General features: G+C 40.5%; 1 protein-coding gene and 1 long non-coding RNA gene across 2 annotated transcripts in view; both read left to right on the top strand.

The window, feature by feature from the left end:
- LOC134668067 (tyrosine-protein phosphatase non-receptor type 14) overlaps window positions 1–7,728 on the top strand; it is a 33,594-nt gene extending 25,866 nt beyond the window's left edge. Inside the window, exons 4-11 of the mRNA XM_063525528.1 lie at window positions 892–1,037; window positions 1,842–3,300; window positions 3,725–3,949; window positions 4,444–4,533; window positions 4,942–5,025; window positions 6,037–6,187; window positions 6,875–7,038; window positions 7,407–7,728. Coding sequence (XP_063381598.1) covers window positions 892–1,037; window positions 1,842–3,300; window positions 3,725–3,949; window positions 4,444–4,533; window positions 4,942–5,025; window positions 6,037–6,187; window positions 6,875–7,038; window positions 7,407–7,535 — 2,448 coding nt within the window. The 3' untranslated portion in view covers window positions 7,536–7,728. The remainder of the gene's footprint in view (window positions 1–891; window positions 1,038–1,841; window positions 3,301–3,724; window positions 3,950–4,443; window positions 4,534–4,941; window positions 5,026–6,036; window positions 6,188–6,874; window positions 7,039–7,406) is intronic.
- A 615-nt stretch (window positions 7,729–8,343) lies between these two features.
- On the top strand, window positions 8,344–12,125 carry LOC134668175 (uncharacterized). The gene is made up of 2 exons (XR_010098727.1): window positions 8,344–9,806; window positions 10,180–12,125. It is a non-coding gene; the product is annotated as an uncharacterized LOC134668175 (long non-coding RNA).
- Window positions 12,126–12,234: the final 109 nt, after the last annotated feature.

The raw sequence follows: 12,234 nt of genomic DNA, 5'->3' as shown, positions 1-12,234 counted from the left end.
ATCCATATAGAGGAAGCAACAGTTAGTTCCGCGCTTCCGAGCGAGCCGATTAGACAATCGCGATCGGTATGGTGCCGGCCTGCCGGGTGAAATCGCACGGAAGCCATCTTTGACAGTTTGATAGATGTCTTAATTGACTACTTTCCTACTAGAGTTAGACCAAGAAAAGTCTGCAGCGATTTTGCTAGCCCACGCAGTGCAAGTTAAGGAATGCAAATCGGTTATTTTTTGTATGGAAGTAACCGCGGTTTCGGTTAAAAACCGATTACTTCCATACAAAAAATAACCGATTTGCATTCCCTAGTGCAAGTGTTATTTTAAACGTCAAACTTCTATAAAATTATGACGTATAATTGCACTGCATGAGCTATCAAAATCGTTGCAGACTTTTCTTGGTCTAACTCTAGTCAAATCGGCTTCTTTTTGAGAACTGTCAAAACGATTGCTAATATGAAAATTAAATGAAAACGTGTATAGTGACGTCACGGTCATCTCACTTTTTATATTTCAAACTAATTTATTCAATAAAAATTGTGGTTAAAAATAACTCCTATCTATGTTTTTAGCTAATAATTATCTGGTTTTAAATAGAGGAAAGTCTCTCTTCTTCTCTTCGTCGGTCCCTCATGGGTTTCATGACTGACGATCGAGACCAACAACTATGTACCTCTATTTATCGCGAACAAGGGCTATGTAAGAAGTAAGTCTGAACTGAACATACATCGAACTCACTGATTTAAATTTTCTCAAGTATTACTTATTATTTATTCACAACGACGGGACTTAATCGCGTGAAATTAAGTTTTAAATTTACCTCCGACGTTTCGAGGACGGTACATTGAAGTCGTTACCAAAATAAACTATTTTCCTAACAGAATCCGTTTCTTCTAGCAGGAGATTGGCCTCTCAGACAGCCGCGAAGAACTGGATTCTAGAGAAGCCAGCAGTTCACGTCTAGAGTCCAGCCTCAGCCTGTCTCATCGAGCACACTCCACCTCCTGTCTTGAGCTGAGAGACGCACTGCCACCGCGTGCCAGGTACTTATCTTTTAGAAACATGTTTCTTCGAAACAGAGAGCCAGATTCTCACCATCAAAGTAGAAATATTCGCATCTAAAACCGGTTTGCAACCCAAGATGAATAGTATGAATTTACCGGTTAGCCTTTAGCGACGAACGAGGGATATTGGCCGTGGTGTCCAAGGAGTAATGTTTGTCTATTAAGCAATGCCACCCCGTGTCCGGTACTTGATTCTAGTTAGTAGGGATTAAGAAGTCTCCAGAGAAGCTAGCGGTTCACGTTTGGAGTCCAGCCTCAGCCTGGCGCATTTCCACCACGAGCCAGGTACTTGACCTTGAAGTCTTTGACCATAAAAGAATGTTTTCAATGGGGCATCTATAAAAAGGGACCTTATTGCCGATGGCGCTTACGCCGCACAGCGTCACACGGCATTGCATTTGTATCGGAGCATCGTGGCGTAAGCGCCATCGACAATTAGGTCCCTTATCATATCACGGTTTCCATTTGCTTTGAAAACTGCCCTTTTCAATGAACTATGTATAACATTCATCCTTGGTTTCAAAAGATTCATTTTGTTAAAAAATGTGCCTGACGTGATTTTTTGTTTATTTATATGGTACCTACCTAGGTACCATAGGCTAGTCTAGTTGCCTTTCTGCAGTATGCCTTCAATTCTTTAAATTACACTCAATTTAAAATCATACCTTGCTACCTATCAAACTATTCTTACTTTTACTTTTCTTTGTTGGATTACCTGCCGTATATAAGTCTCTTGATTTTTTTAGAGCAAAAGCTCTTCTACTTGAAAATGTGTTATTACAGAGTCCAACTACCGCAATATCGCCCCGCGCCCGACTACGAGACCGCCGTCCAACAGAAATACCAACAACAACGCGCCGAAGCACAACTACGCTACCAAAACCACGCTGTCGCCAAACCTCTCGCTTACGGCTCCCACCCCGACATACACCGCATACACTACCCCGACGTTACTAGACATACAATAAACCAGGCGGCCGCTACTGATGACTACCTATACGGACTTAAATACATGAATAATTACCAGATAGCTGTCCATCCAGACGTCAAACCAATGCATTATGTCAACGTATACAAACCACCCCCGCCCTACCCGTCTAATGGACTAGCTTCTAACTCAACACCAGACTTAGCCGTTGCCAGCCAAGCCTTGAACTACCATAGGGGTTATATCAACTCTCATGTATCCGGATCTAGTCCTGACTTAGTCTCAACCAGAACTGCTTTAAACCGACTAGGTTATATACCTAATCCTGTGGTTAACTATAGACCTAATGCTATGCCACATGGGACGTATAATAATTTAAATTCAGTGCTAAATCACAATCCGCATCACATGATCGATCAGCATATTTCTGATAATATACAGAAGGTTTATGATGAGAGAGGGAATATTATGTATTCTATGCCAATGCATAGACTTAATTATCAAAGGCATTTAGTGTTGCCGCAGCAGCAGATAGCTTCTGGTAAACTAAGCGATACTCAAGAACCTATTTATGAAAATGTACCTTTACCGTGGCAGGATAAAGTCACTATGCGAGATCGAGCGCAAAGTCTAACAACTACGGATGAAATAAATAGACTAAACGAGAGAAATGGCAGTCATCCTACTATTAACAAATATGGGAACCATTCAAAACCTTTACTAAACGTGCCTTATCAAATAAAAGTCGAACCAGACAGTCACTACGTAAACGCACAAATAATAAAAGGTGTCCGCGAATCTAGCGTACCAAAAGACTTGAACATATCTAATAGGTCTATTAACAAAGACGAATTCGAAAACGTCGCTCTGTCCATCGACAAACTATCTCTCAAAGACGATAATAATTACGATGAAACTCCGTATCAAAGTCTCTCAACTCATCGGGTATCGAATAACAATACGATAAGTAAAACGAACGATAACGTAACAAGCATAAGCGTGCCTGACATACGCGTAAACGACTCAGCTTTGTCAAGTTCTGTCATGAATTCGACATATAGCACTAGCGTCGAGTTAGACTCGACTAAAAGCAGTGTTACTATGAATGTGAGTAGTAATACTAGTAATAGTAACGCAAGTAAAGAGAAGAAACGGAGAAGATGGGGTGTGTTCATGGGGAGGAAAGAGGTGAAAAGTGCGACCCTGGGGAGAGATAGAGCGAAGCCGCAGCCCCAGCCGGCGAACAAGCACCGGTGGTCGACAGGCCTGCCCAAGTTTCAGCCGTTACCGCCCAGTATTACCAAAGAAACTATGGTAAGTATTTAGCTTAAGCACTTCGTATGGATACTGTCTTTAGATCTTAAAATAATAGTAAATAATAAATAAACTTTAAATTATATTATATACACATTAGACATTGTGATAACAAAACTTCCGTGAGACACAGAGGTATTAAATATATTAAGAACGGGTCACTCACATATTTTAAGTCGTAAAACGCTCGACATGTTTCACTCCGTACCGAGCAGTGTCATCAGGAGCTTGCATTGACGGTGACGGACCGGCGCAGTCTGCTTGTTAGAGCGTTTTTCGACTTAAAATACGTGAGTGACCCGTTCTTAACATATTTAATACACATTTAACATTGGTCAAATATTTCATGATTTTCTATTTTGTTGCACCATTCATACCGTTGACTATAGAATATTAATTTGTATGTAAAACTTTATTTTCCCAGTGCCAACTCCTGGAACGCAAAATGTCCGACGACCAGCTTTCATTCGCGTTCGAACAGATCCCCAAAGGCCGAGCCACGGGCGGCTCCGTCCGGACAGCCTTGCTACCTCAACACGCCGCGCTCAACGGACTGAGCACGGACGATTTACCTTATGAAGATAATAGGGTGAAGCTGCATCCTACGCCTGCCAACCCACATGGGTATATGAATGCGTCACATATCACGGTCAGTTTTACGCTATTTGGAAATACTTATAAAAGTACTCTAGATCAAAAGCGAGTAATTCCGTCCGGACAGCGTTGCTACCTCAACACACTGCGCTTAACGGTCTGAGCACGGACGATTTACCTTATGAAGATAATAGGGTGAAACTACATCCTACACCAGCCAACCCACATGGGTATATGAACGCGTCACATATCGCGGTCAGTTTTACAATATTTGCAAATACTTATAAAAGTTCTCTAGAACAAAACCATTCATAATACGCCAGCTGGAAGCAACCTGGAAGATAAAAAGCAAATATAACCAATTATAATTTAACTAAATACTGTCAGAAGCGAAATTAACAAAAAATCTTAACGCTACAGATTTGCATAATTGCACGGCTTGTCCAAAAAGTCCAATCCCTATCAGATCATTCTATCTCTTTCCTGCACGAAAGCCATACAATTTCTAGATTTTAATATTTTCGAATGAAACTAGTCTTCTTATTTCAGATGACGGTAGGCAGTACGCAGCGCTTCTACGTGGTGGCGAAGGTGGATCACAACGTTCCGGCCGCCATGCTATGGGAATGCGCGTGGCAGGTAACATATATAATCGAACCACGCTAAGTTTTCATGCCAAATGCTACGTCAATTGGGGATATTACTGCAATGTTCTGCCGCCAGAGTGCAGCACTACGGACTCTGTAAATTCATAGACTAACTTATACATACGTGCCTTAAACTGTTTTTTGACAAGATAAAATATGACTTTAATGCATCAAGGCGGTCTGTTAACAAGGGCCTTCATGATTCGTAAGACGAACACGTGACCTGATCGAAAAACTGTTACAATATCATTGAATTTTCACTTCTGCCGGCACTCCCGAAGTGCAACCCGTTGTTTTTTAATTTTCCGCATAATGTTCCTATTGCCAGTATCTTATGTCACTCGAACCCAAATATCCTAATATCTCGAATAATACTTATATTGTATTTTAATGTGTTCAGGTTGGCAGTAGACTGCTGGCTCGCGTGGGCGCTGAAAGACCGCATTATTTACCGCCTGAAGACTGTACTGCTGACATTGGCAAGGTAAGTCTTCTCTCTTTATTAGGGCTTCTAAGTCTGTGCTATGGCAGACCCTACAAAGCGCAAGGGAGCGTAGGGGATCAACACCTGCATACATATGTAGTGCATACCTAATTGTTTTCCATCGTATTTTCTCGGAAACGTTCGTATTTGTCATGTCACTTCGGTCAACCTCAGCACTTTTCGTACCGAGGCTGACTGAAATAGCAAGACACGATTGTACGTTTCCATGAAAATAGACAATAATTATTACATTTGTATTATTTCCGAGCTCCCAATATAATATCCCGGTCGATATAAGTCTTTCGAAACTAACCGTGAATCATTCAAAACTGTGAAATGTCAATGTCAAGTAGAAGATAACCCTATTGTGATGCAATCGGGGGTTTTTTACCAGGGTGCTGGACTGCTGGTATATCCATAGTCTTTCAATAGTGTTTAGACATAATATTGTAGGTTCGTTAGGGTGGTATTCCACCTGTGACCTGTCCAATTTCTTGATGCAATGTGTATTTGTGTCACACATTTTGCTTAATAAGAGAGTGAGTGAGAGAAGTGGGCTACCTCCCTGGGGTTATCTGCAGATGGTCTAGAACGCAAAATGACTAATGTGTTGTTTTGCCTAAATCGCAATTAGTCTACATCGCAAACGGTCTAGAACGCAAAATGCCCACTTTTTATATCACCGCATTTTACGCAGGTAGGTTAGGTTCGTTAGGTATCTTCAAATGGCCGAAGGTCAAACGGCACAGAATAGCCGCTTCCGCGGGGCTCCGTCGACATCGCTATAAAGTTAAGATAAAACGGAAAAAATTATTCGGGCATTTTGCGTTCTAGAACGTTTGCGATGTAGACTAATTGCGATATAGGCAAAACAACACACTAGTCATTTTGCGTTCTAGACCATCTGCGGATAACCCCCTCCCTTGGCCTGTAACTCTCACAGACTTTACAGCTTCAAATCTATGCCATTTAGCTGTTTGATGATTAAATATTATTGTTCTTTCTTTTCAGTTCCAAGTAACATCAATGCGCGAATCCCGCGCTTGTTGGGGCGGCTCAGTGCAACTGCGCGTGCGCTGCGGCGGCCGCTCGCGGACAGTGTGGCACGTCCACTACCGGCTGTGGAACGAACCGGCGCCGGAACTAGTTCAGCCGTTCCTTGGTAAGTTAATCTAATACCTTTAAACGAGCAATCCCTGTTTATTTATTTATTTGTATATATATTTTGGGGATCTCGGAAACGGCTCTAACGATTTCGATTAAATTTGCTATATGGGGGTATTTGGGGGCGATATATCGATCTAGCTAGGTCTTATCTCTGGGAAAACGCGCATTTCTGAGTTTTTATATGTTTTCCGAGCAAAGCTCGGTCTCCCAGATTATTTTAAATATTACATATTTACTACGAATATCTTGCCCGAACCAGTGGGGCGACACTCCTCCTTTCGGGCATTCTCGGCTCGGCGGATAATTATCAGGGTGCTGCTGCGAGTAATTATCAGGGTGGGCATAACTTGACGTCCCGTAGCGTGCACAACCACAGACAATATAATTACTTGAATTTTGACAACTCTACATGGATAGTGCCATACATTAGAAAAGGATAACAGGATTCGTCCCTGAATCGCTGTCAGACTTCGGTTTTGTAGGAAGTGTCCTTTCTGTAGTGAAAGAATACGTAGGGGTCGTGTCTTATCAAAAAGTTAAAGAGCTGGCGCAAGATAGGGAAAGCTGGAAGATACTCCACCGACAAGAGAATAACTCAAGTTAATGATGATGATCGTCCTTTCTGTACGGTAGTACTATTATTCTGTGCCCGAACTTGACTTATAAACATTTTTTTTTTCAGAGTTTCTGGCGGAACTAAACGGTCTCCGGCTAGCTTGCGAGACGGAGGCGGACGCGCTGGGCGGCCACAACGCGCCGCTGCTGGTGAGCTGCGCGGGCGGCACTGCCCGCGCCGGCCTCGCCACCGCCGCCGCCCTGCTGCTGCACATTGTCGACTGTAACCAGGTAAGGGTGGTGGCCTAGCGGTAAGAGCGTGCGTCTTGCAATCCGGACGTCGCGTGTTCAAACCCCGGCTCGTACCGATGAATTTTTCGGAACTTATGTAAGACATATCATTTGATATTTACCAGTCGCTTTTCGGTGAAGGAAAACATCGAGAGGAAACCGAATCAATCCCAATAAGGCCTAGTTTTCCCTTTGGGTTGGTAGGTCAAATGGCATTTGCTTTCGTAATAAAAACTAGTGCCTACGTCAATTCTTGGGATTAGTTGTCAAGTGGACCCCAGGATTTACGGACCGCATCGCCTTTTACGAGTAAGTGTGGTGAAAAAATCACTGAATTTCTTATACTTACCAAAAATGTTATATTTCAGGAGCTCGACATCCCCCGCACCATAGGCCTGTTGCACCAGCAGCGAGCCAATCTCATCAGCAACGTGCAACAATACAAGTTCCTGCATCAACTGCTACTGCACTATCTCAAGCAATCTCGACTCATTTAAATATCTCGAGGTATTTAGACCACTGGCCTGACCCATTTAGACCTATCTCGAGGTATTTAGACTATGGCCCTGACTCGTTTAGACCTAACTCGAGGTATTTAGACCACGGTCCCGACCCATTTAGACCTATCTCGAGGTATTTAGACTATGGCCCTGACTCATTTAAACCTATCTCGAGGTATTTAGACCAAGATCCTCAGTCATTTAGACTATGGTCCAGAGTTCAAACCATGGTCCAAAGTATTACCTTTGGGCCGTCTTAAACTAAGCTGGGGCCCCTGGGCACATAAGAATTTGGGGCCCTTTTGTAAAGTAAAGAAAGCTAATTAAACTAATTTTTTTCTACGATGATCTATTTATTATGAGTAATCAATAGTTATTTGTTTTACAAGGGGGCAAAGTTGTTGTTTAACCGCTCGTGCTAATATTGATACCCGAGCAAGCGAAAGATTCCAAAATTGAACCACAAGCGTAGCGAGTGGTTCGAAATGGAATCTTGAGCGTTGCGAGGGTTTCAAAGCACGAGGGTTAAACAAAATTTGCCCCCGAGTGAAACACAAAATTTTTCACCACACCAACCTGAAGCAAATATTAAATGTAAAATATCAAACAAAATCAAATCCAAATGAATATTATTAAATGTTATCATCCAAAATCATAATTTAAAAGTCAATTCTACCAGCAAACATAAGAAAACAACTCAAAATTTGCATTTGATTACTTTGCCTCACATGTGGATAAAATGCAACTTTGCTATTCGTTTTTGAAGTGCAAAGTAATTCTTTCCGAGCTGGTGTGGTGAAAATATACTGTTACTGTCTTTCGGGCCCCCCTGAGGATGAGGGCCCTGGGCACGGGCCCCGTGTGCCCGCATGGTGGAGACGGTACTGCTTTGAATGCTTGACATCATATACAAGAACGTTACTTACACGCCAAGGACACGCAAGCGAGGCGAATGTAAACCTTACTTGAAAGCGTAAAGGTTACTTTTACTTTGACAGCGTACGCAATAAATCGTATAGCTGTCCTTGGCGCCGTGGGCATCAGTAGTAACGACGCCTTTAGGTGTTCTTGGTGTTCAAGAGGTTAAAATCGTTATCCCAAGGTATTTGGATCACGGTCGCGAGGTATTAGTCCACGGTACTGAGGTATTCAGACCACGGTCACGACTCATTGAGACCGCGGCCATGATGCATTTTGACAGCTGCGGAAATTATGGACCAGTTGACAAGGCGTTTGAATTTGAACGAACAGAGGAAATTTAGACCAACAGAGGAACTAAATGTATGTGAATAACCGACAACCGACTGGTAGGTCAAATCGAGCCGTTTATAAAGCCTTAAAAAAAGGATTGAGATTTTTTATTTCATAAAGGAAGCCTAAATTTCCAGGGTTTTAGATCATGATAAAGTTGCAAAAGGGGCAAGGTAAACAAAGTTAATCGACGATATTAACATGTTCTGATAATTATGAGTCCTGCGATGTACATATCTGTAACGAATATTTGGCAGAACATTTACGACAAAAAAAAATCTTTTTAAAGGAAAAGCCTAATGGTTATGATATTGATATTAATTTATTTTTAATCAAACACTACCTTCTAAAACAAGAAAAAATATCGCATGTTATTTTTGTAAGCGCCCGTCGGTTGAAATGTTTTCAAGAAATTAACTTTGTATTTATTAATATTTTATATTCCGAACGAGATTGTAAAGTACCTATAATGAAATGAATTGTTGTGGATATTTGATTGATAATTTTATAGCCCTATAGGCGTTGTATGAATTGTTTTACTGTTGTATGAGACGCATGCAGTATTGTATTGTTATTAAAATTAAGCGAGTTTTTATATTGTGCCTTTATAGTTTGACACTATCGATATAATAATGACTCAGTGTGTAAGTAATAATACTTTATGCAACTGCTACATTATGAATGGAATTAAAATACGAGTGTGAATTTACGAACATCACACGAGTGACCTGTCAATGTTTAGAAGCAAAGTTGAAGCCAATAATCGTGTCATTATTATGTGATAGTGTCACAATAATATCTAATTTGATCTGCTCAAAAAAATATTCATAATTAGTAGGTATGTCAGTGGGCATAATCGTTGGTCGATGACATATATCGTAAATATAACTATAACAACAAAAATGTTTAATTAATGATAATGATATTGAATAAGTACAGCGTAATTTGTAAGGCCTGTGCACACCGCTTGCGTATGCTGACGTGACAGATGTGCATCTGAGCGTTTGTTAGGGTTCCGTACCCAAAGGGTAAAACGGGACCCTATTACTAAGACTTCGCTGTCCGTCCGTCCGTCCGTCTGTCCGTCTGTCTGTCACCAGGCTGTATCTCACGAACCGTGATAGCTAGACAGTTGAAATTTTCACCGATGATGTATTTCTGTTGCCGCTATAACAACAAATACTAAAAACAGAATAAAATAAAGATTTAAGTGGGGCTCCCATACAGCAAACGTGATTTTTGACCAAAGTTAAGCAACGTCGGGCGTGGTCAGTACTTGGATGGGTGACCGTTTTCTTTTTGCATTTTTTTCCGTTTTTTTTTGCTTTATGGTACGGAACCCTTCGTGCGCGAGTCCGACTCGCACTTGCCCGGTTTTTATTATATACAGATGCTTAAGAGAAGTGGCACACCGGTTGCGGGACATGTGCGTGCACGGCTCCAAGATTTTAGTGCCCACGTGCACGTCTGCGCACACGTCGCCGTTGTGTTCTGGCCTGTGTTATATTATATGTAACTTATTTACAAAACTGATAGTTAAGATTACATTTTTGCTGTAAAACTAGTCAAACGTTTTGGAAATAAGTCACAAATACCTAAAGCTCAATTTATATGTTAGTTCTTAGCAGATCAAATTGACTAAAGCGTTGTAAAATAAGCTCTAACATCTTTATCTTAAGACGTATTTTAAGAAATCGTGTGCCTTAACTCGGAGATTATAATAGGGATCTGAAGTTATTCTCGTGTGCCTTCGTAGTTAGTTAATTTTTAATTGAATTTTATAAACTTATCAATGTTTTTTATACATTTTTGGCTACAATTTTTTAGTAATTTAATAAACTGTTGTATACGTGTCACAATTAGGTACATTCGGTCGAGAACATTTTAAACGGCGCCAATAGTAAACAGACCTGATAAAAAAAACTCATATTTGTTATACTTAACTAATTATTTAATTTTGTCCATCAGTAGATTTATGAATATTTTAAGCTACTTACCACCCACGGGCAATAAAGAATTTTTCGATATTAAACTTTCGTGAGACATATTTTAAATTGTTTATACGACAACGGTTTCACTCACTTGAATTTTTAGTCGCTATTGGCGACATGTTTCGGGCCCGTCGGGGGTCCTTCCTCAGGCGCTCGTAAGAATTTTTCATTGACCCTTTTCCAGGCCGCACCAATCTACATTATTTACTCAAAAAAATCATATATATTCCAATTAATCCAACTTTGATGATTCATTTGAAGACAAGTCACATTTCCCGACCCTCCGATCTAATTTGAATCTTAAATCGGAAGGCTTAAGTTGAAATTCTATTGGCGCGTATGTGGCTGATAAATAGTACTATGCCTGGAAAGGGTAAGAAGCTACAAACACCCGAGATTTCAAGAGATAAGATTGGGGTAACTACAAAAGCTGGGTAGTTTCGAAAGTTGCAAATGTCTTCCAAACTAGAAGCACTTTCCATTGTAGCAACAATAAGCATGCCATGTTATAAGCGTTGCCAGGCGTGGCTCACTCCGCAATTTCGTCGCTTTGCTGCAGGTAGCTAAAAGTACATCCGTTCCACCCCAATTTTGGGGAAAGCCATAAGCCGCGCGTGGCACTGTCGCCACCTAGCGGCCATATCTGTGCTGATTGTAACAGACGCGTTTTGTTACGAGAGTGAGTCTTCTGTACCTAGTACTATTATTTATTCTATGGCGTTGCAGTAGCCTAAGTGTTGCTATAGTAATAATTGCTTCTGGTTTAGTAGATATTACCCATTTTCTAAATTAATTAAAGCTACCCCAATCCACCTTACATAGGGTCATTGCGCTAGTTTTCGTCCATTTGACTATAAACCTACATTGCTGTACAGCCTGTACATGGACTTGTTGCAATCCTTTCCTTAATGTCTAACTAAACAAGATATCTATCTACATAAAAATGATATTACTCAAGTAGCAAATTAAAAATGAAATATATTATTTGCTAATCCGTGGACGAAAACTTGCGCACAACCCTTAGAATCCTATGCAAATTGGTATTTTAAACGCTCTAAAAATATGTAAGTATGTAATTCCCATTTTTACGTGTTCTATGTCTGTGTTCATTCAGTAAATCTTATGATTGTATTATATCTAGTCGAAAGGCAACTCCATATTAAGTCTAAGTAACGATTTTCTTATGTTTTGCGCAAACTTGTTAAGCTCAAGTTTTTTTTATGCATTTTATTTTCCATCGGTCAAACCAATGATATCTAATGCAATAACTCCTACTGACTTTTTGAGTATTTGTATTTCTTTGTGAAATAATTGATATTTATATTATTAAATCATTTTTTTTGTACTTCGCCTTTGTCATTTTCGATCCTTTTAAATTTATTTTTCACCAATATGCTTACAGCCTATTCTTATTCGTTAACGGGTTTAAATTTGAAGCCATCAAATGAAACTCC

The sequence above is a fragment of the Cydia fagiglandana genome, chromosome 10 (genome assembly GCF_963556715.1).
Source record: "Cydia fagiglandana chromosome 10, ilCydFagi1.1, whole genome shotgun sequence".
Classification (NCBI taxonomy): domain Eukaryota; kingdom Metazoa; phylum Arthropoda; class Insecta; order Lepidoptera; family Tortricidae; genus Cydia; species Cydia fagiglandana.
The sequence above is the reverse complement of the archived record's forward strand: the minus strand, read 5'-3'. Positions and strand labels throughout refer to the sequence as shown.